At 39.0% G+C, this 21,026-nt stretch overlaps 1 protein-coding gene across 2 annotated transcripts; it reads right to left on the reverse strand.

Moving 5' to 3' along the window:
- Positions 1-87: 87 nt before the first annotated feature.
- Positions 88-19,788, reverse strand: LOC131901532 (vomeronasal type-2 receptor 116-like). 2 transcript variants are annotated; one of them, XM_059252648.1, is made up of 6 exons: positions 19,671-19,788; positions 14,087-14,378; positions 9,874-10,677; positions 8,785-8,987; positions 4,396-4,544; positions 88-1,007 (listed from the first exon to the last, which is right to left on the reverse strand). In XM_059252648.1, exons 1-6 carry the CDS (start codon positions 19,781-19,783, stop codon positions 88-90), a joined length of 2,481 nt encoding a protein of 826 aa, XP_059108631.1. In that variant the 5' UTR covers positions 19,784-19,788. The 2 variants fall into 2 exon arrangements, with proteins under 2 accessions (XP_059108631.1, XP_059108632.1); XM_059252649.1 differs by lacking the exons at positions 14,087-14,378; positions 19,671-19,788 and adding an exon at positions 7,085-7,103 and having other exon boundaries at positions 4,396-4,557; positions 8,790-8,987; positions 9,874-10,629.
- Positions 19,789-21,026: the final 1,238 nt, after the last annotated feature.

Below are 21,026 nucleotides of genomic sequence, written 5' to 3' on the forward strand. Positions count from 1 at the left end.
AACAGTGAGAGTCACTAGCTAATAAATAACCTTGCATTGTATCCTAATAGGTGGTTCTGTACCAACATTACATTTGTCAGTTAAAATTTATGAAATGTGAGTTCTGGAAAAGGTTTTCTCTCTTAACTTTTGTAGAGAATTTCTCTCTGGTTTTAGCAAAATGATGTAGCACTTGGGAACAAAGATGCATCCCAGCAAGCCAGCACTGGAGGCTAAGATGGAGAAGACCTCCACAGCCACCATGACCTTGCCCTTGGTGCTGTGGTAGACAGGGAGAAAAGTGACCCAGACACTGCAGAACAACAGTATGCTGAATGTCAAGAATTTGGCTTCATTGAATGTGTCAGGGAGATTCCTGGCCAAGAAAGCCACAGTGAAGCTCCCAAGGGCCAGAGAGCCCAGGTATCCTAAGACAGAGAAGAAAGCAGTTACTGAGCCCTTGTTGCACACAATGATGATGTGGCCATGCTCAGAGTGTGCATCAATGTCAACAGAGGGAGGAGATGTTCCCAGCCAGATTGCACAGAGAATAATTTGGATGATGGTGCAGATGGGAATGATGTAGTTAGGTACCCCTGATACCAGGAGCCACTTCATCCTTCTTCCAGGAGTAGTGACTTTGAAAGCCAAAACCACAGTAATTGTCTTGGCCAATACAGTGGAAACAGCCACAGTGAATGAAACTCCATATGTTATTTGCTGCAGGATGCAGGTGACTGAGTTGGGATGGCCAATGAAGAGCAAGGAACAGAGGAAACAGAAGATGAAAGAGATGAGCAGGATGTAGCTGAGAGTGAGGTTATTGGCCTTCACAATGGGAGTGTCTTGGTGCTTCACAAAGATCCCAAGAACCAGACCGGTTAGTGCAGACAAACACAAGGCCATACAGGCCAGAGTCATCCCCAAGGGGTCATCAAAGGCCAGAAAGGTCACATCTTTGCGCAGGCAGTGATTCTGCTCTGCATTGGCATACTGGTCATCTGGACACTTCAAACACTGATCCATATCTGATGCAGAAAGCAAAAGTATTGTTAGTGCAACTTCAGTATTTCTTATGGACAGGCCACTCCAGTGTATTTTAGAAACTTTACAACATCCACATACTTTATTGATAAAGATTTAATTGAGAATTTTCTGAAGAGCAATGCTTCCATTTCATAATGCCTATCTTCTTCAAGGACAAACACAGATCCTGTTGATACACTATAACATGAATCTTTCTGTCTGAATTAGAAGTGATGCCCTCATGAGAGATGGAGACTTGGTCTTATCCAGGCTCAAACTTCTTATAGCTTTTTTTTATTCTCATATGATCATCACCAAACACATGAGTAGCTGAGCAACAACAAATTGAATCAATTGTGTCCGTGCATGCAAGTGCATATGTATGTGAAAGCAGTAAATGAAAATGAGTGTTTGAAAATAGTAAATGAAAAAGAGCTCATGAGTTTGAGAGTTTTTGTTGCATGTGATGTGTGGGAAATAGAATTGAGAGAGAGAGAGGTTTTATAATCATATATGAAATTCTCAAGAAAAATTAATTAAATATGATGCCCTTACTTGTGTCCTCATCAGAGAACAGGGACACTAAACAGTTTATAAAATGAAATAATCCTAGTATTAATGTAGAAAACTCGATACATATGTAACACCTAGAAGTCTTGTATCTTATATCACCACCTTTGTGAGCACACAGCACCTACTTCCTTCCCTTATTTCTTTCTACATGAGACCTCTTTGGGGACTTTCCACTTGGGTGTTCTTGGGGATTGAGGGATAAGTGGTTTAGATAGATATATAGAGGGAAGAGAGAGAGAGGGACAGAAACACAGGATAGCCTCAGAGGAGCCAAGATCCTGATCCACGAGCCCAGAACTTTATTCCAAAGGGCTTTTTATATCATTGACAAGGGGGGATGCAAAAGACCTCCCCCTTACTAGATACAACTAAATGTAGACCCTACCAAACAGCTAGTACCCAGGCCTGAGGTCCAATCATCCTCTTATGCAGCCCTGCTGGTGAACTAAGCTCAGATATCACTAGGAAACCTCTGTGGACTCCAACAGACCTGGGTTCTACTAATGTACTCAATGGTGAAGTAGTTATTGGTAAAACATCATTAACAAGACAACATGAGAACTCCCAAGTGAGAGTGATAACACAGAATATTTGAATTGAACAATAATACCCCATTCATAAGTTGTAATTTCCACCACAGCAAGTAAGGGAAATACGATTGTAAATGTGGTAAACTGTGGATAATAATGTAGAGCAATGATGTTCTTCCAGGATTTTAAGTCATTCCATGAATAAAACCAACCTAGCATTTGTGGCCAGCTATGATTCCTTTTTTTGTTTGTTGTTCTTTAAGGGACTGGAAAGATGGCTATTGTTAAGAACATGGTCTGCTCTTACAGGGGGCCTAAGTCCAGTTCCCAGAACATATGAAGTGCCATATTACTACCTGTAACTCTGGTACAAAGGGCATCAGATGCCTCCGGTGGCCTTCACATGGACCTGGCCCTGTATGGACTTACTACCCTCTACATATGCCTAATTCAAATATTCATAAACATCAAGTTTTTGTTAATTTTTTGTTGGTATTCATTAATATAAATGCCCTTTATAGTTATTATCTTAAATTAATTTTATTACAATCTGTTCATTTTTTACACATGTGTGTGAGTATTTTGTGTGTGTGTGTTTGTGTGTGTAAAGTGAAAGTTGTCAAGAAGGCATCTTTTAGGAGTTGGCTCCATCTCATTTCAAAGGGCTTCCTGCAATGAGTTCAGGTCATCAAACTTGTGACAAGAGATTTACCTGCTAACTCTTCTCATTGACCCTAAATATCTTTTTTTAAGATTTTTGTTATTTATTATGCATACAGTTCTCAGCCTGCATGTATGCCTGCACACAAGAAGAGGGCAGTGTATCTCACTATGGATAGTTGTGAGCCACCATGTGGTGTATGGAAATTGAACATAGGACCTCTGGAAGAGCATCACATGCTCTTAACTGCTGAGACATCTCTCCAACTCCTCAATTGTCTTTTTTATTTTTTTTTATTATTTAATCTGTTTTGCCTAATGGCTCAGGTTTCTTGCTAATTGCTCTTATATTTTTTATTTTACAATTTAATTTAATTTTACATGTCAGCCATGGATTCTCCCACCCCCCTACATTCTCCCCAGCCCATCCCCCATTCCCAACTCCTCCAGGGCAAAGACTCCCAGGCGGTGTGACACCTTGCACAGCCTTGAAGCAGTGGGAAGGGGCTTGGACCTGCCTAGGCTCAGTGTGCTGGGCTCCCTGACTCCCCATTGGGAGAACTCAATTTGGGGGATGTGGGGATGCGGGGTGCCTTGGGAAGGGGGGCTGGGGGTGGGATGAGGGAGGATGAGGGTCTGTAGATAGTATGTGGAGTGAGTAGAAATTTTCCTAATAAAGAAAAAAGAAAAAAAAGAGTGCTTACAGCTCTTGCAGAGAACAAGAGTTTGGACTCAGCATCCATGAGGAAGCTTATACCTGTCTGTAACTCAAGGTCCAGGGGCTTGTATGCACTGTTTTGGCCTCCACAATCTCCTGCACATAAACTCACACAGGAATACATACATACATTCAAGGAGGATAAATGAATAACCAAAGATTTATAAAGACTCATGACTACAATCTAGTCTACATGTACCTTTACAGGGATATAATCATCGGACAGATATAGTGTAGAATTCCCTCACAGGGCTGTTTGATTTTTCAAAACACTTTCTTTTACAAAATACTACCAGCAATAATTTTCCAGTGAGTCAAGGGTATATGTGAAGGCACAGTTTGTTATTTATAAGGACATTATTTTTGATTACATACATGTAAAACAAAATTAGGAAAGGAATAGATTTTACTTGTGCTGTAAAAGGACACAGAACTTAGTAGGTCCACAGACCCTCTTTAGCAAAACTGAATTCATGATAGAAGTGCCACTCAGAATATAAAACTCATCACCTAGCAGTACCACCTGCCAAATTGAAGCAAATGTCTAATCCATCATAGTCATTATAATTCTGGGAAAGTCTCAAAATGTATCAACTTTGCTTTTTATCTTCTGTGGATCTGCTTTTGGCTCACTTTTCTTGGTAACTGAAGTATGTCAACCCAGAACATGGTTCTTTTGCTTAAAATCTCACCCTGAGAAACACTCAGTACTACACTGGGGTCCTGCACATCAACTGTAGTTGACATCCAGCTAATGATTACTTTATTTGGCTTAAACCTATGTCTGAGCAGTCTTCTCTGGTGAATACCACACAGCAGTGCAGCACCCTTCCAGGCCCCTTTGAAAGTGCAAGGTGGATAGCAGAAGAAAGTCAATCTGAACGATTTCTCCCTGCAGTCAACACTTACCTGTCTCATTGGAAATCTCATTTGCTGGGCAGGGGGTGCAATCAAAACAGCAGGCTGCCATTCCTTCTTGTTGGAATTTTCTGAATCCAGGGGGACAATCAGCACTGCACACAGCAGAGGGCATCTGAGGAAAAGCAGACAGATGCTGGGCCAGGAGTTTGACTACTCCTTCAATATTTATAGCATCTCATCATGTTGAGAAGTTAACAAGTTTTCTTTCTATACATGACCTGAGTGAACACATTTCTTTCAGTACTTTGTACAAGACAAGACATGAATATATGAGAACAAATTGATGAAGTGTAGAGGTGCTTCTGAACTACTAAAAGTTCATGAAGATCTAGGAGCATATGTTGTGTCACCATTGGAATGCCTGAACTGAACTCCCTACCCACCCATTGTGTAGCTTCGTTTTTGTCAACTTGACACAAAGCAGAGCTACAAGAAAAAAGAAAAACTTAATTGAGAAAATGTCTCTGTCTAATTGGTTTCTGGTCATATTGGTGACCTAGTTTTTAGTTGCTCATTAATTCTGGGAAGCACCACCACACTTGGTTCAATTTCTGAATTTAGTGGAAATGCTTTGAGGTTCTCTCCATGTAGTACAATGTTTTCTATGTTGTTTTACAGAAACTTATTTTGTGAAAAAATGTCTTTTTTATTTTTCAAATGTGTTTTTTTGCTTTCCCTGAAGGGATTCTGGACATTGCTCAAGACCTTTTTAGTATCTTTTTCATGAGGATATAATTTCTATCTTAGTGTATATTTATGTGACATATTATACTTGATTGATTTGCACATGTTGAAACAGCCTTACATCCCTGTAATAAAGTCATCTTGTGTATAGGGGTTGATCTTTCTGATCTGCTGTTCAGACCTGTTTGCCAATATTTACTTGAGAATTTCTCTATCCATTTTCATTGATTGAACTACAATTTTCTTCTTTCTGATTCACTTTACCTGGAATGGTCTTTTTTCTTTACTGCTGAGACTCTGTTCTTCCTTATGAGCACAGTGTTTTCCTTCTGAGAAACAGAGTATTGTGTTTTTTTTAATTTCCTTGTCTGTGTCCTTTGATTAGAGAGTTGGATTATTCATTCAGTTACTAATGAAAGTTATTTGGTGATTATTGTCAATCTGTGTGTTTGTAAGTTTTATGTATTTCAAACCTTTGATTTTCTGTCTAGTGATCTAGTGTAGTCTACATATACCTGTGACATCTACTGTTTAACTGAATATTCAGTGTGAAGGAGTATGAAGTGTAAAGATACTCTGGAAGTGTCTTCCTTAGTGATGCTCCAGTAGCTATATATTCCTGCAATTTATGTTCATCATTACAAGTTTTTCTTTCTCCCTGAAATTATGAAGGACAGCTTTGCTGGGTATCATAATTGAAGTTGGAAATTTTGTCTCTGTTTGAAACACATAACTGATCCTTCCTCCTTTTAAAGTGTCTATGAATATAGCTACTGTCATTATGATGGGGACTTTCAATGAAATTGACCTTCTCTCTTGTAACCGAAAATTCCTCTTTGTTCTGCATAACTGAGATTTTAAGTAATCTTCAAAAGGGGCAGGTCCTTTACTAAACCTGTCTGTTAGGCACTGTGCCTGCCTCCTATATCTGGATGGCCATATTTCCCCAGCATTTGGTAAAATTTTGGCTGTTATTTTATTAGAAATACCTTTGGTCTTTTCACATGTTGTCCTGCTCTTGTGCCTGTGCTTTCTTAATTTGGTCTTTTACTGATGTCCCCTAAGTCTCTTGTGTTTTCTTCATCCTTCCTTATTGTTTTATCTTTGTCATAGTTTGAATTATAAATCATCTATCTTGTTTCAAGTCCTGAAAGCCTGACTTCTACTTGAGACATGTTCAGAGAAAGATGTTTTATACAATTTGTTGTTGGAATTGTTGTGTCATTATTTTCAGAATGTTAGTCTGAATTCCTCATTGTTATTGTAACTTTACTGAATTTTTGTCACATCTTCTCTCAATTTCCTATTGTTTCCAAGTGTTTGTGAACTACTTGAATTGTCCTTAGAGGTAATTTATATGCTCTTTGATTTCCTGGAACATTCTTTTCTTTTTTCATTTTTATTAAGAAATATTCTATTCACTTTACATACCAACCACAGAACCTACCTCTTCCCTCTTCCCATCCCCTAGCCTTCACTCCCAAGCCACCCTCCATCCCCACATTTTCCAAATCAAGGTCTCCCATGGGTAGTCAGCAGAGCCTGGCAAACTCAATGAGGCAAGTTCCAGCCCCTCCCCACTGCACCAAGGCTGTGCAAAGTGTCACACCCTAAGAACTGGGCTCCAAAAAGCCTGCCCATGCACCAGGGACAGATCCCAATCCCCCTGCCTGGATGTCCCCAAAACAGTTCAAGCTAAACTACTATCTCCCATATCCAGATGGCCTAGTCTAGTCCTTTGGGAGCTCCATAGCAATTAGTCCACAGCATGAGTTTCTACTTGTGTGGCTGGTCATCTCTGCATGTTTTCCCATCATGATCTTGACGTCCTCTGCCCACAGAATCCCTCCTCTCTCTAATTGATTGGATTCTCAGAGCTCTGCCTGGCGCCAGGCCGTGGATCTCTGCTTTTGCTTCCATTAGTCGGATAAAGGCTCTATGATGACAAGTAGATTATTCCCTAGACCAGTCACCAGAGTAGACCAGTCCAGACACCCTCTTGACCATTGCCAGTAGTCCAAGAGGAGGTCATCCTTGTGAATTCCTGACAGCTCCTCCAGCACCCTGCCTCTTCTTATTCTCATGATGTCTTCATTTATCATGGTATCTCTTTCCTTGCTCTCCCACTCTGTCCCTGTTCTGGAACATTCTTAAAATTATTGTTTGAAGTCTTTGTTTGGTGTGTCATTGAGTTCACTGTCACTTAAGGCTATGAGTGTATCATTTGCAATCCTGCTGCCTCACTGTTTGCAAGTTTCATTTCTGCATTACAATTTGCATATCTAGAGTATGACACATATTGGATTTGTTTTTTAGTCCTCTCTATTCCTTTTGGTTGATGTTTTTGTAATATTCCTTCAAGTTAGGCCTGGTAGAAGCAGACTTGTGATTTCATTGCTCTCCTCTGATCTGGTGGTACAGGCTATTAGCTAAAACTTCTCCCCATTTGGCTGTTCTCTGAGCATAATTTTCTCATCACTGTGAAAATAGAATATTAACTCTTGATTTAACTCTATCTGAGCAACTTGAGATATCACTTCAGATTAAGTTTGCACACTTTCTGGAAGTAAACCCCTTTCAAACTCAACACACAACATTGTAGTAGGCAATGTAGTTCAGATACTATAAAACCAGACACATCGGAATCAATACCTATGATATATCTGGGGACACAGAATGGGATATTTTATTTACAAATTTTCTCAAAACCAAATTATGATAACTATGAGTGCCTGTCCAATCAAATAAGGAAATAATACAAATCTTTTTGTTTGTTTTTCATTTGTTTGTTTGTTTATTTGTTTAAATGAGTTATGCAAGAATTAAGGCACAAAGAAATGCTCTTTAATGAAGGATTACTTTAGAAATTATGATTCAGGGCTGGAGAGGTAGTTCAGCAACCTATCATACTTGCTGTTCAATCCCCCAACTCCTATATTTAGGCTCAAAATTGTCTTCAGTTCGTGGGTATCATAATCCCTCTCCGGGCATACTTACATACCTAATACTCATACGGAACAGATATATACAGGCAAAACATCCATATACATAAAAAGTCTAAAAAAACAAATTATAATTAATAAAATATCTAAGGTGGCCCATGAAAATGTGAATGTATTGTTACACATGTAGGAAGTTTAGGACCTCCTAGTCAATGTACTTGAATAAAATTACAGATTATAAATTAATGACTTGCATATCTGTTCCTAGTTCCAAATCTTTCCTTACAAATACCTTTAGTCTTTTCAGCATGTGGATTAGAGATTCAACTGAAGAGAAGAAAAACAATGGGCAGCAATTAGAATAGTAGCAAGAGAATATTGATAACTTTACTGGGAATAATATCAAATGTTGGTCATATCTAGTTTTGTATTTGCTTATAAATCAGAGTGTTTCTGATATGATAAAAATATATCATATGTGTGTCTTAGATTTTCAAAAACTTACCAAAAAACATACTTTAACAATCTGAAGGGAAGAAATATCATCTAGAAGTTTAAAATTATGTCTTTACATGATCATCCATCTAATTTCACTAAGTCACAGGAAAACTCAAATGGCCTCACTTGAGAGTGGTTACAACTGTGAGGTGTGCATCAGTACATTTTAGTCAGACCCACCTGTCTAGTTCTTTTCTTTTTTCATTTTTATTAAGAAATTTTCTATTTGATTTAACTCTATCTGAGCAGCTCTATCATATCTTCATATAAATGGAGCTGTTGACCATGTGGAAAATATGGCTTAAACTCTCCTATTTTCACCTTAAGTCCAACACCATGGGGAAAATTATAAATGTAGTAAATGCCATACTCTGCTTGCAGTTTTTCTTTCTGATTCATATTTATTACATCTCCAGCAGGATTAACAAAGTGCATATTCTGCAGAAATAGGCAAAGCTGAAAGATAAACAACATTCTTTATTCTATATTCCTTTATATTAAGTCTAAAAATGATTTTATTTCATCCTAAGGCAAATTTATTGAAGGTGCCCAAGAGAAACTCAATGAAAGCATGTGAATAAATAAAGTTATTGTGTTCCTAGAATTTTAGTTCTCTCACGGGAAACCATCAAACACAAACACAGACACACACATAAACATCAAATATAAATATGCACCATACACACACACACACACACACACACACACAAACACTTCCACAAAGACACCCATGCAGAGGCACACACATAATACAGCCACACTCATTCACACACATACACACTAACACACACATACAGACAGACCTAAAGAATCAAACACAGACACAGAAACACAGGCACATAAAGATACAAAACACACAGAAAGACACACACTAATACAAACATTCACAAAGAGACATATGTACACACAACAAATATATGCTGATATACACAGTCACGCACAAACACAGGAGAGAGATACATATGCAAAGAAGCACATCTATACACAACCATACAAAGGCACAGAAATGCATTTAGACACTAAAAAGATACAATACACATACACAGAAACAATCATAAAGACATACAGACAATCAGATACAAATATACTCATACACAGGTACAAAAGTAGGTATTGAACTGAATCTCAGCACTATTTTCTTTGATACTGCTCTCAGAAAAATCAAGAGGGATAAGGTCTCCAGAGCCTACAGTGGGGTCAGAATCAGTTGAGTACACTTATACAAACCATCCCTTATAGTGACTATCACATATATGATAAATATTGGTTTCAGCCTGTGAGAGACTCTTTAAAGATTATAACATTGATGACACCAAGTACCATCCATTGGAAGATACAGTACCTGTGAGCAGTCAGAATCCAGTGCTGTGAGAGTATTGATTGGCTGGTTTTCTGCTTGTTGAAGAAGCATTTCATGGAGAGAATGGGCCATAGCATACACAGCATTGTATACATCATAACCATCATCACTAAAGGCCATGTCAAAAATCTGTAGCATTAACCATTCCAGTGAGACATTAGATGAGCAGTTCTCCAGCGTCTTACAGTTAGATGTGGAGGCTTCACAGCTAAAGTACATCCACTCCAGTCCTGCCAGTGTTATGTCTGTGTATTTGGAAGGGTTCAATGTCTGAACAAAATTTTTAAAACCAGAAATCTCAGCATGATGGTGTGCAAAAGCAAGAGTCCCATGGAATGAATCAACTGTGAAGTCTCTCTTACTTGTAGTGACATCCCACTGTGAGGTGGTGACCCATATTCTCTGTATACCCTGTGATACCCACATTCTAAAGCATACAGCTAGAGTACTGTCTGTGTCACCATAAATGGTAACAACATTTGTGGATGATGTCTCAATTTGGTTGTTATACATTTCAGCTCTTGACATGTATAATTCCATGTTGACTGGGATCACAATCACAAAAGCTAAGCAGACTCTTTGGATTTCAGTTTCTCCTCTCAGATCTGAGAGAAATTGGAGACTCTGGTCATCATCTGAGATGGCCAGCCCAACCCAGTTCCAGTTAAAGTGAATCATCAAAGAGACCATGGCCAGGGCCAGGGCTGTGTCCTTGGCGGCCATCTGATACAGATTGGGAAACTGTTCATGATCACTCAGGATAGAATTGAAAGGTCCATAGGTGAGCTAAAGGACATAAAACATAGCATGAGGTAGAGGATTGTCAGAAATCTCAATGGAAGACCTGAGGTGTGTGAAGCACCAGCTTGAAATGACAGGAAGACAGTTTTCCCTATTATCACAGTTATACTACACTATTGGAAACCTGAAAAAAATCATCTTTCTACAATTTATTCAAGGAAAATCCCCTTGAATGCTAATTCTTCTTCTCATCTATATATCAACTTGTAGCTGGGGAGTTTCTCTCCAGGTCCCCCCAAGTGGGCTGTTGGACTGCCTGAGCTTTTTGGGACCTGAGAAGCTCTCCAGCTACAAATGGAGCCCAACCGGTTGGCAAGAGTTTCCACCTAAAACCTGACCAAAAAAAAGATTCTAAAATGGAGCTAAAACAGCTTTCTAGTTGTCTCTCTAAAGTTAGTTGCAGTCTGTATGTTTGACTGGCAGTATGGTAGGAATGAGGCATCTCCATTTGGCACATTATGCTGCTTGGTGGATTTAATCTTTGCTGTTCAAAAAAAAGGTTTCTGGACTACATGCCACTTTGATCAAAACAGGAACCAATTGTTTCTAAGAGTTGATGGCTCCCAGAGCTGCTGGTAAACATACCACCACCATGTCGAGAAGCTGAGGTACATGGAGCCACAAACCACCGCCACAGTGGCCATTTCAGTCTTACAAATGCTGCAGTTTAAAACAATAGATTCATAACAAGACAGATTCAGATGTAATAAGACTTTAAATGCTTTACAATGTGTGTAAAAATGTGCGTAGTCTTAAGTGAGAAAAAAAGAATATATACAGTTATATAAAGAAATAGTTTTTAAAAATAAAGTCTTTAAAGAGACAGTAAAGGTAGTATAAAAAATAAGCCATATAAAGATGGATATTACACAGAGAATCTGGAGTATGTTGTCTTTGGGATTTCTAACTGCAAAAAAATATTTGATCATAAAAGCTCTTGAGTTAAACCAATATGTATATTTTAAAGATACTGTGACTTCAAAATTTGGATAAGGATATGTTGCTTTGTAAAGGAGGCTCTGCTTTTGTTTCCACAGAAAGCAAGAGGATATGGATTTGTTCCAGATTAAGATACATCAGGTTTGACCAGCCAAGACCCCCTGAAAAGTTTCCGATGACACCATGGCCCAGATGATCCAACATCCAGAATGGTTTCAAGGCAACTGGCTCAGATGATACACCCTCACAGACTACTCCATAATCCTAAAATTTTCTTTGTGTCCCCATAAGATACAGCGCCCCCCTCCAGCAAGAAGTAGTAAGAGAAGCTATGCCAAAACTCCCAAATATACCAAGCTGGCTCTGGAGATGGAATTGGCTCACTCCTTCTCTAAACCCAAACATATTGCTTAAAAAAAAAAGGTTAAGAAATTCTTTTGTCCCATATCAGAAGAGCCCTCTGGTGTGGGACAGAGAAAAACAATATTTTTATTTAAATCAGGTTGATTATAAATGTGATCTTAAAGAAGAAAAGGGGATATGATATAGATATGATAGGATGAAAGGGTACATTATTGAATCTACTTTTAAAGATCAACTTGTTTAAAATATTTCACATTGCTATGGATTTTAGTTTATTGATACAAGTTTAAACTTAATTTTGTTATACTGTACATATATTTCTATTCTTGTTTGAGGTATTAGGTTTATGTAACTCATATAAATTGTAATGGATAATTAAGAAATTCAGATTAATAATTAGTTTTCTATGATAGTCAAACTTATAGTCACATTGTTTTCTAGGTATACATAGATATAATTCAATTAGGTAGGTAATCTTCAAACACTTCAAAGACGTATAGAATATGGCATTGAAAATGTTTTAAAAATTTAGACTTTCTGGACAATGAGACATGTCTGCTCCTGGCAGCACCAATTTACTTCAGAGAGGAGGATGGGCATCGAAGACACTCCATATGAAGTTTATCTTCACCTTGGCAAAAATAGCCATTTGGGCAAGAAACTGTTCTTGCCTGGACTGCTTGATCAACTGGACATGCAGAACCCATAGGAACATGACCACTGAACTTTGCTTGGCGAAATGGTCCTTCAGGTTCCTGCTTCACAGAGGAAACTGCCACACATTCTATAGGACACTGAGAAAAGTGACTGAGAGACTCTAGGCCTGTGGGCTGAAGACAGATGCCTCAAATTTACAAAGGAACATTAGGTGACTGTCCAGGCTGCCAGCTGTCTCTGTCTACCCTGCAAGACTCCAGAACGTTGCTTGCATCCTTCTCCTGTTTCTCAGGTAATAGTCTATCCTTCTGGGGTCTTTGATGTAGTTGAAGACTAGATAGTTATAATTTCCTCAGTTATGATAAAAGATAAGTTAGATATAAAACCTTAGACTCACAAATATGATAGATAGGATATCTTCTTTAATATTGTAACTGTAATTTTTGTTTGATAATTGTTTTGTTATATGTAATTTTACTATGTTAAAGTTAAAACCTTCCTTTTTGAAAAAAAAAGAAAAAGGGGAAGGGCTGTGAATGATTGATTGATAAATAAAACACTGATTTGCTGTGGGATGTTCCGTATGGCAAATGTGTTGCTAATTAGTCAATAAATAAAACACTGATTGGCCATTGGCTAGGCAGGAAGTGTAGGCGGGACAAGGAGGAGAATAAAGCTGGGAACTGGAAGGCTGAGTCAGAGAGACACTGCCAGCCGCCACGATGACAAACAGCATGGGAAGATACCGGTAAGCCACGCACGAGCCATGTGGCAAGGTATAGATGAATGGAAATGGATTAATTTAAGCTGTAAGAACAGTTAGCAAGAAGCCTGCCATGGCCATACAGTTTGTAACCAATATAAGTCTCTGTGTTTACTTGGTCGGGTCTGAGTGGCTGTGGGACTGGCAGGTGAGAGAGATTTGTCCTGACTGTGGGCCAGGCAGAAAAACTCTAGCTACACTGATTGGCCAGTAGCCAGGCAGGAAGTATAGGTGGGACTAGCAGAGAAGAGAACTGAGAGAACAGGAAGGCAGAGAGGAGGAGACTCCAGCCTGCCATCCAGGGAGGATCATGTAAAGGCAACAGGTAAAGCCATGGAACACATGGTGATATATAGATTAACATAAATGGGCTGAATATAAGAGGAAGAGCTAGACAGTGGTAGGATTGAGCTAATGGCCGAGAAGTTTAAGTAATATAAGCATCTGTATGTTGATTTTATAAGTGGGCTACATGACTTGGCAGCACCTGGAGAGAAAAACTCTAGCTACATCAACTAATGAATTGTGAATGTCCCATTGAGTGCATGATTAATCACACTTGAAACTTATTTACACAAATGTGAAGCCAATCTCCCCCTCATATCCTCCTTGGTATCAGGCTATGCCAATTAAGGAGAAAAATTCCATTCTTTCCCACCCAAACAACCTCACCTGTAGATATCTGTAGAGCTGGAGAATTGGAGTCACCCTCAGAGATGTTGCTAACATTGGTCCTGTAATTGCTACTATACATTTGGTCTGATATTCACAGATGTGGTTAAGGAGAAAAATATGCATTTCTGCAAACCTGTTTATGAAATTTTGAAGTCTTTGTTTATCATCATAATTGTTATGGAAGAAGACAAATATAAGAGATACATTTGGTAGAAGATATAAACTCCTGTTGATTTCATTCACAGCAAAAGCAAAAGGCAGAACAAACTGGTAGTTTCGAGTTGGTATTCTGAAAATAAAGGCCCAGGGTTCAGTATGGATAATGCTGTATAGATGAATGCTTTGTAGTTAATACAAGGACTATCATGCATTTCATGTCTTTCCAGATATAGCTTGACAAATTCCCCAGTGTTGTAAGGTTGGAAAAACACGAGATGCTTGGGAGCTTGAAAAAAAAACCTAAAAATTTAATGGGAGTGGTTGTCACAAAAATAAGAAATGTGTTCTTGTCCACTTTGACAGAGAATTTCACCTGGCTGTATGAGCACTAGACGTACATTTTACAAAAGATATATGTGTGTGTATCTGCAGGGGACTTGAGAATGCAGTTCTCATGGGGACCAGAAGAGGAAGCTGGATCCTTCAGGGCTGGAATTTTAAGTGGTTTTTTTTTTTTTTTTTTGTTTTTGTTTTTGTTTTTCGAGACAGGGTTTCTCTGTGTAGCTTTGCGCCTTTCCTGGGACTCACTTGGTAGCCCAGGCTGGCCTCGAACTCACAGAGATCCGCCTGGCTCTGCCTCCCGAGTGCTGGGATTAAAGGCGTGCGCCACCACCGCCCGGCTTTAAGTGGTTTTTAAGGTGCCTGCCAACATGGGTGGTTGAAACTGAACTCAGGTTCTTTAATAGCACAGCAAGTGTTCTTAACTGTTGAACTGTGTCTACAGCCACAGTGTATTAATTCTTTCTATATTCTAGATATTCTTCAGTCTCATATAGACAGTAGATATTTTTCCATCTGTTTGTAGGCAGCCTCTTACCCAGCTCATAACTTTTTTAATGCAGACAAAATTAATTTTATGCAATCACAGTTGTTAGTTTGTGGTCTTATTTCCTGTATTATTTGATATCTTTAAGTGTTTTCTCCTTGTTGTCTTTTTCAGTTTCGTGTTTTCTGGACTTACACTAAAGTCTTTGATCCATTTGGACTTGATTTTGAAGCAAGACAATGGTTGGAAGATACTTCTTTTCAACCTCTGGATGGCAGGTTTTCCACTAGCATTTCTTGAGCAGATTGTCTCTTCTCCATTTTAAATGTGGGGGGATCGCCTACTATTAAACTGTATTTTTTCCTAGAGTGTACTTTGGTAATGATTTTCTCCTCTCCTAATTTCTTCTGGGTCCTCCCCAATGATGACCCTTTCCTCCTGCTGGATCCAACCTTGGTGAAGGAGGGGTGCCAGGTTTCACTGCAGCTTGATAAACCATGGCTCAAGATATTCATGGGATACCTGCCTGTACCTCAACATAAACAGTAGAAGGAGTGGATGGTGAGGCCTGGGAGAATAAAGGAGGGGGAAATGGGAAGAGGAAATGGAAGGGAAGCTTTGGGTGGAATGCGAAATCAAGAAAATAAATAAATAAAATATAATAAATATGAAAAAGAAACAGACAAAAAAAGCCCAAGGGAGGCAAAATAAGACAAAAAGTCTACAAAAATGCCATTTTGTCCATTTTGTGTTATCAAACTACTCTTGTGCACAGGACTGGTCCTAAAGTGTGTCTAATAATATTCTCAGTGAGACTCCACTGGAGAAAAGAGATTTTACCTTTCAAAGCAGGTAGGAGAATAAAGATGGAAGAAACAAAGAACACAATAAAGAGCACATAGAATGATGAGCATCTGCCCGTGTGTGTGTAAAGTTATTGTAGATATCTTTCACATTTCCCTAGCTCCTGAGAAGCAGTTTCTCAGATGACCCTGGATGGGGGCTGGGATTGGTACCTCGATTCCTACAGCACGGCTCATTATGGTCCAAACCATCCCTGGGCAGATAGACCAAGACTGTACAAGACAGCAAGTTGAGCGAGCCATGGAGAGCAAGCCAGTAGACAATGTTCCTCCATGGTTCCTGCCTCTGTTCCTGCTTAAGTTTCTGACCTGTCTTTCTTCAGTGATGGACTGTAATCAGGACAGGAAAGCAAGATAAAACATCTCCTCTACTACTTTCTTTTGGTCAGTGATTTATAACAGCAACAAAGCAAACACTTTAATAATATTTATGACAAGGAACCAACAATGTAATAAACAAAAAGAAACTATAGCTATTTCTGCTAAAAGCAGGAACAAGATAAGGGCATCCATATCTTCCGTTCTGAGAATGAGGATGGGAGAGAATTATAAAAGATGTCGTAGTTAGGGTTCTTTATTGCTGTGAAGAGATGCCAGGACCATGGCAACTCATAAATAAAAAACATTTAGTTGAAGTGGCTTGCTTATACTTTCAGTGGTTCACTCCATTATCATCAGAATGGGGAGCATGACAAAACACAGGCAGATGTGGTGCTAGAGCTGAGAGTCCTACATCTTGACTCAGAGGCAACAGGAACTGAATGTCACACTGAGGGAAGCTTGAGAAAAGAGCCATCAGAGACTACCCCCACAATGGCATACTTTTTTCAATAAGGCTACACTTCCTGATAGTGCTACTCACTTTGGGGGCCATTTTCTTTCAAATTATCACAGAAGGCAACTCTGGTTGGCCAGGAACATACTATGCAAAACATGCTAACCTCAAAACCACACAGTTCTGTCTGCCTATGCCTCTGCCTCTGCCTCCTGAGTGCTAGGATTAAAGTAGTTCACCACTATATCCATCTTATTTCTCCAGCATTTTATGCTATGTGGTGATTGAAGTCTTTTTTTTTTTAATTCTTTTTTTTTTTTTTTTTGCTTTTTTGAGACAGGGTTTCTCTGTGTAGCTTTGCGCCTTTTCCTGGATCTTGCTCTGTAGACCAGGCTGGCCTCGAACTCACAAAGATCCGCCTGGCTCTGCCTCCCGAGTGCTGGGATTAAAGGCGTGCGCCACCACCGCCCGGCTTGAAGTCTTAGCCAAAGCAAAAGGACAAGAGATGACATACAAGGGATGTAAAAAGGAAAGCAAGAAGCCAAAGTTTCCTCCCTTGAAGAAGATATGCTTCCGTTGTGGAATATTATTTTTGGATGTGCTACATTTATTTATGCTAGGGAACATTTGTTTTAATGATGCAAAGTTGTGTTGCATAATTTTATGTTGCATTTGTTTAACCCTGTGAAGCTGTGTTGCTATGCCTGTCTAAAACACTTGGTTGGTCTAATAAAGTGCTGAATGGCCAGTAGCTAGGCAGGAAAAAGTATAGACAGGGCTGGCTGGCAGAGAGGATAAAAAGGAGAAGAAATCTAGGAAGAAAAGAACAAGAAGCAAAAAAAAAAAAGGAGGAGAGGAGGACTCAAGGGGCCAGCCACCCAGCTACGCCTCAAGCCATGGAGTAAGAAGTAAAGAAAGAAATACAGAAACAGAGAAAGACAAAAGCCCAGAGGCAAAAGGTATATGGGATATTTAAAGTTACTGAAAGCTGACTAGAAAGAGGCCAAGCTAAGGCTGGCTATTCATAAGTAAGAATAAGACTCTTTGGAAGTCTTATTTGGAAGCAAGTTGGCATGTCATGCAAATAGTAAAAGAAAATCACTAAGACACTCCTGTATTTGAGAACCTAAACACTCCAGAGAAAATGGTTTCATCAAAATGGCAGAAAGCAAAATTAACACAAAACTAATTTGCTTCCCTATGTACAAAGAACACATTTGCTGAGAAAGAAATAAGAAACCCTCATTAGGGGCTGGAGCGAGGGATCAACAGTCAAGAGAACTGGCTTCTCTTACAGAGGACCTGGGTTCAATTCCCAGCACTCACATGGGAGCTCACAACTCTCTGTACTTCCTGTTCCAGGGGATCTGACACCCTTACACAGACATATACATAGGCAAAATACATGTACATAAAATACATGTACATAAAATACAATGTACATAAAATAATAAAAATTAAATTATTTAAAAAAAGGAAACCTTATTCACAATTGCCTCATAAATATGGTGGAATAAACTTAATAAAAATCTGAAGAACATCAATGATGAAAAGTTTAAAATAATGAGGAAATTAAGTATGTCATTAGAAGATGGGGAAACCTTCCATACATATAAATTGAAATAGTCAATACTGTGAAAATGACTACATTAAAAAATTAATCTAGAGACTTAGAGTTGACACCTAGAGACATTTACTGCCATTCTTTGTATAAAGAGAAAGAGAGAGGTGAAATTTGTATGATAAAAAAATATCATTGATAGGCATAGCAGCCCTGACCAAAAAGAATAATGTTAGTTACATACATCACACAATACTGGCACAAACAGGTTTTTACATCAATGGTTTAGACTTACTCAACTAACAAACAAAATTCTGCACACATACAACTTTAAGAAATGATGATTAGGTGATCTTACAAGATGGCCTAAGGTGATGTGATTGAGAAACAACTGCCAGCAATTCTCAGAACAAAATGTGTGTAGTGTCACTATTGGTAAATTTGCAGGCATACTTAGTAAAATTACTTAAAGAGATACAGAGGTAAATATAATGTAACTGTCAGAGAATAAAATATTTAGACATAAAAACATCAGACACATACATATTTAAAGTAGCAGAGATGACCCTCCCAGTTCTCAAATGTTGACAGCTACCACAGGCAGCTCCTGCCACTATAGCAAGTGAGAAGGGGAGTAAGCAGCCACCATTATAAGTGATATCCTAGCTTTTTCAGGATGAAAACACAACATTTGAAATGCAGACATTCCTTTTTGACTTTGAAGATAGAGATAGATCTGGCCTTTGCAATCGCTAAAAGCCTGTGACTGTGCATGTGTTCAAGGTAGGTAAGGACAAAGGACACAGCCAAGTACCTCACAGTACATAGATCTCATACATCTTCTCATCACAGCTGCAGAGGTGTGGAGTGATCACATGCAGAGTATCTGAAAGCTTAACTAAATGGCTACATGGATACTCTCCCCAGTGAGGCGTGGCACAAATATTAGTGACCCTGTATCTGCGCTAGGAGTCACACACTGATAAACATGACATTAGCAAAGTCAGGAAGAGACTCGAATGAGCCTTGTGACTACTGAACTCATTGTGGTAGTCTGGAGTGTCTTGTCTTAGGACACCACTGTCTACCTCACAATGGCACCTGTGAAAAGGAAGGCTGCCTATGGTAGAACAAAGTAAAGAATCTTGTTTTCAACTTGGCTCTCAGCCTTGTAAATGGAGGCTAATTGGAAGAAAAATTAATGTCTCACTGTTTGATTGTGGGAAAACAGTGATTATTAAAAATCAAAACATATTTTGATTTTTAATAACTTGCATCAGTTATTGGTGATAAGGTAGAAAGAAAAGGACAGAAGCTCACAACAGTGCTCTGCCAATCCACACCTCTATCATGCATTATATATCATGACATTTACATGAAAAATGAAAAACACTTACGGCACATCCAGAACAAAGCTGAAGTTCTCTTTTTTCACAGGGTTCTGAACTGCAGCAAGGAAAAATATACAACTTCTCACCACATCTTCATGCTTGTCTTCATTCTCTTTCATTCTCCAAACACTTGGGGTGAGTAAAACTGGACATGAGGAGGAGGATGTTCATGAGCCAGAAGAAGAAATTCAAAGGGAGCAGCATCAGGTTCTGCCTCCAAATCACTAAGCCCATAGTGTGGATTGTGGATGCAGACCAGTTTATCAAATGGATCCCCATGTATACATATCTGCTTTTATGTATGCTGCCCACTGGAAAGGTCACTTAAGTGGATGAGATGCTTTGCTTTACAGATTGTTCCACTACCCTTGAGAAATGACAAGCAGTCTCTCTCCTAGGACTCTGCAGTTGAGGTCCACAACAGAGGTAAAAACATTAGTTGGAAAATATATCGGAAGACATCTCAGCCTCAGGTCCTATGACATCAACTCATATCCCTGGGTATTGAGGTCCATGGGAGAAAGCAATGTTGGGCAGATTGGTCCCAGGACAGTGTCAATGAGTAGTTTGTTTGAACACCTTTAGAAATGATCTCAGCAGAATATGAAGGTAAAGATTTGAAATGACCCATGACAATTAGCTCATGTGGACACACTGTGTGTTCTATACCCAAGTGCAAATCAGAGAGCCTCAGCCTACCTGTACAGCATCCACAATGCATAGATCATGAGCAGTATGGACCATGCTACATCAGTCACAGAGACCATATAACCAACCAGTATCCCTGCTCTCCGTTGTGTGAAGCTCCAATAATCAGGTCAAACCTATAAATTCCTTGTCTTATACTGTGTCCAGAGATGCCCAGACCTTCATTCTCCATGAGAAACTAAGTTGAGTATTTGAGTTATGAAACATGAACTCCTTCTCTGATGTCAAGTTCCTTCTGATGACATATTTCTTCAACTTTATCCTTCATTTTTGCTTTTATTAGAATCCAGTAGCGACTCCAAAGCAGCGTTGTGTTTAATAGCATAGAACCCATTAGTAACTGGGAATAAAGCCTGTGTTCAATGTGTAGGCTGTGCTTATTCCATTGTTATGCTCATATATTTTTAGCTGCATTCTAGAATATGTATTGCCAGTGGGAGAGCTAATTAATGAGTGTGGGATGAGGAAATACCTTTAGATGATATGGACTACAGAGCAAGCAGCACAAATGTAGGGCAATTTCTTGGTGTGGAGAATGGTAGATGTTATTTAGTACTTGAGGTGAGGTACACAGGGCTGGTGTTCTCTGGATCTTGTGGAATATTTAAAAATCATCATTTAACACCTGCATGGCCCCTGGTTCTACGATGAGCT

This window comes from Peromyscus eremicus, unplaced genomic scaffold, assembly GCF_949786415.1.
Source record: "Peromyscus eremicus unplaced genomic scaffold, PerEre_H2_v1 PerEre#2#unplaced_106, whole genome shotgun sequence".
Lineage (NCBI taxonomy): Eukaryota > Metazoa > Chordata > Mammalia > Rodentia > Cricetidae > Peromyscus > Peromyscus eremicus.

Excerpts from the sequence above, each read along its gene's own strand:
- LOC131901532 (XM_059252648.1), bottom strand. The coding sequence starts at position 19,783 with ATGAAAGAGAATGAAGACAAGCATGAAGATGTGGTGAGAAGTTGTATA. Across the intron at positions 10,678-14,086 it reads AGCTCTACAGATATCTACAG|CTCACCTATGGACCTTTCAA; the intron begins GTGAGGTTGTTT and ends TATGTCCTTTAG. Across the intron at positions 8,988-9,873 it reads TGGATTCTGACTGCTCACAG|CTTTGCCTATTTCTGCAGAA; the intron begins GTACTGTATCTT and ends TTTATCTTTCAG.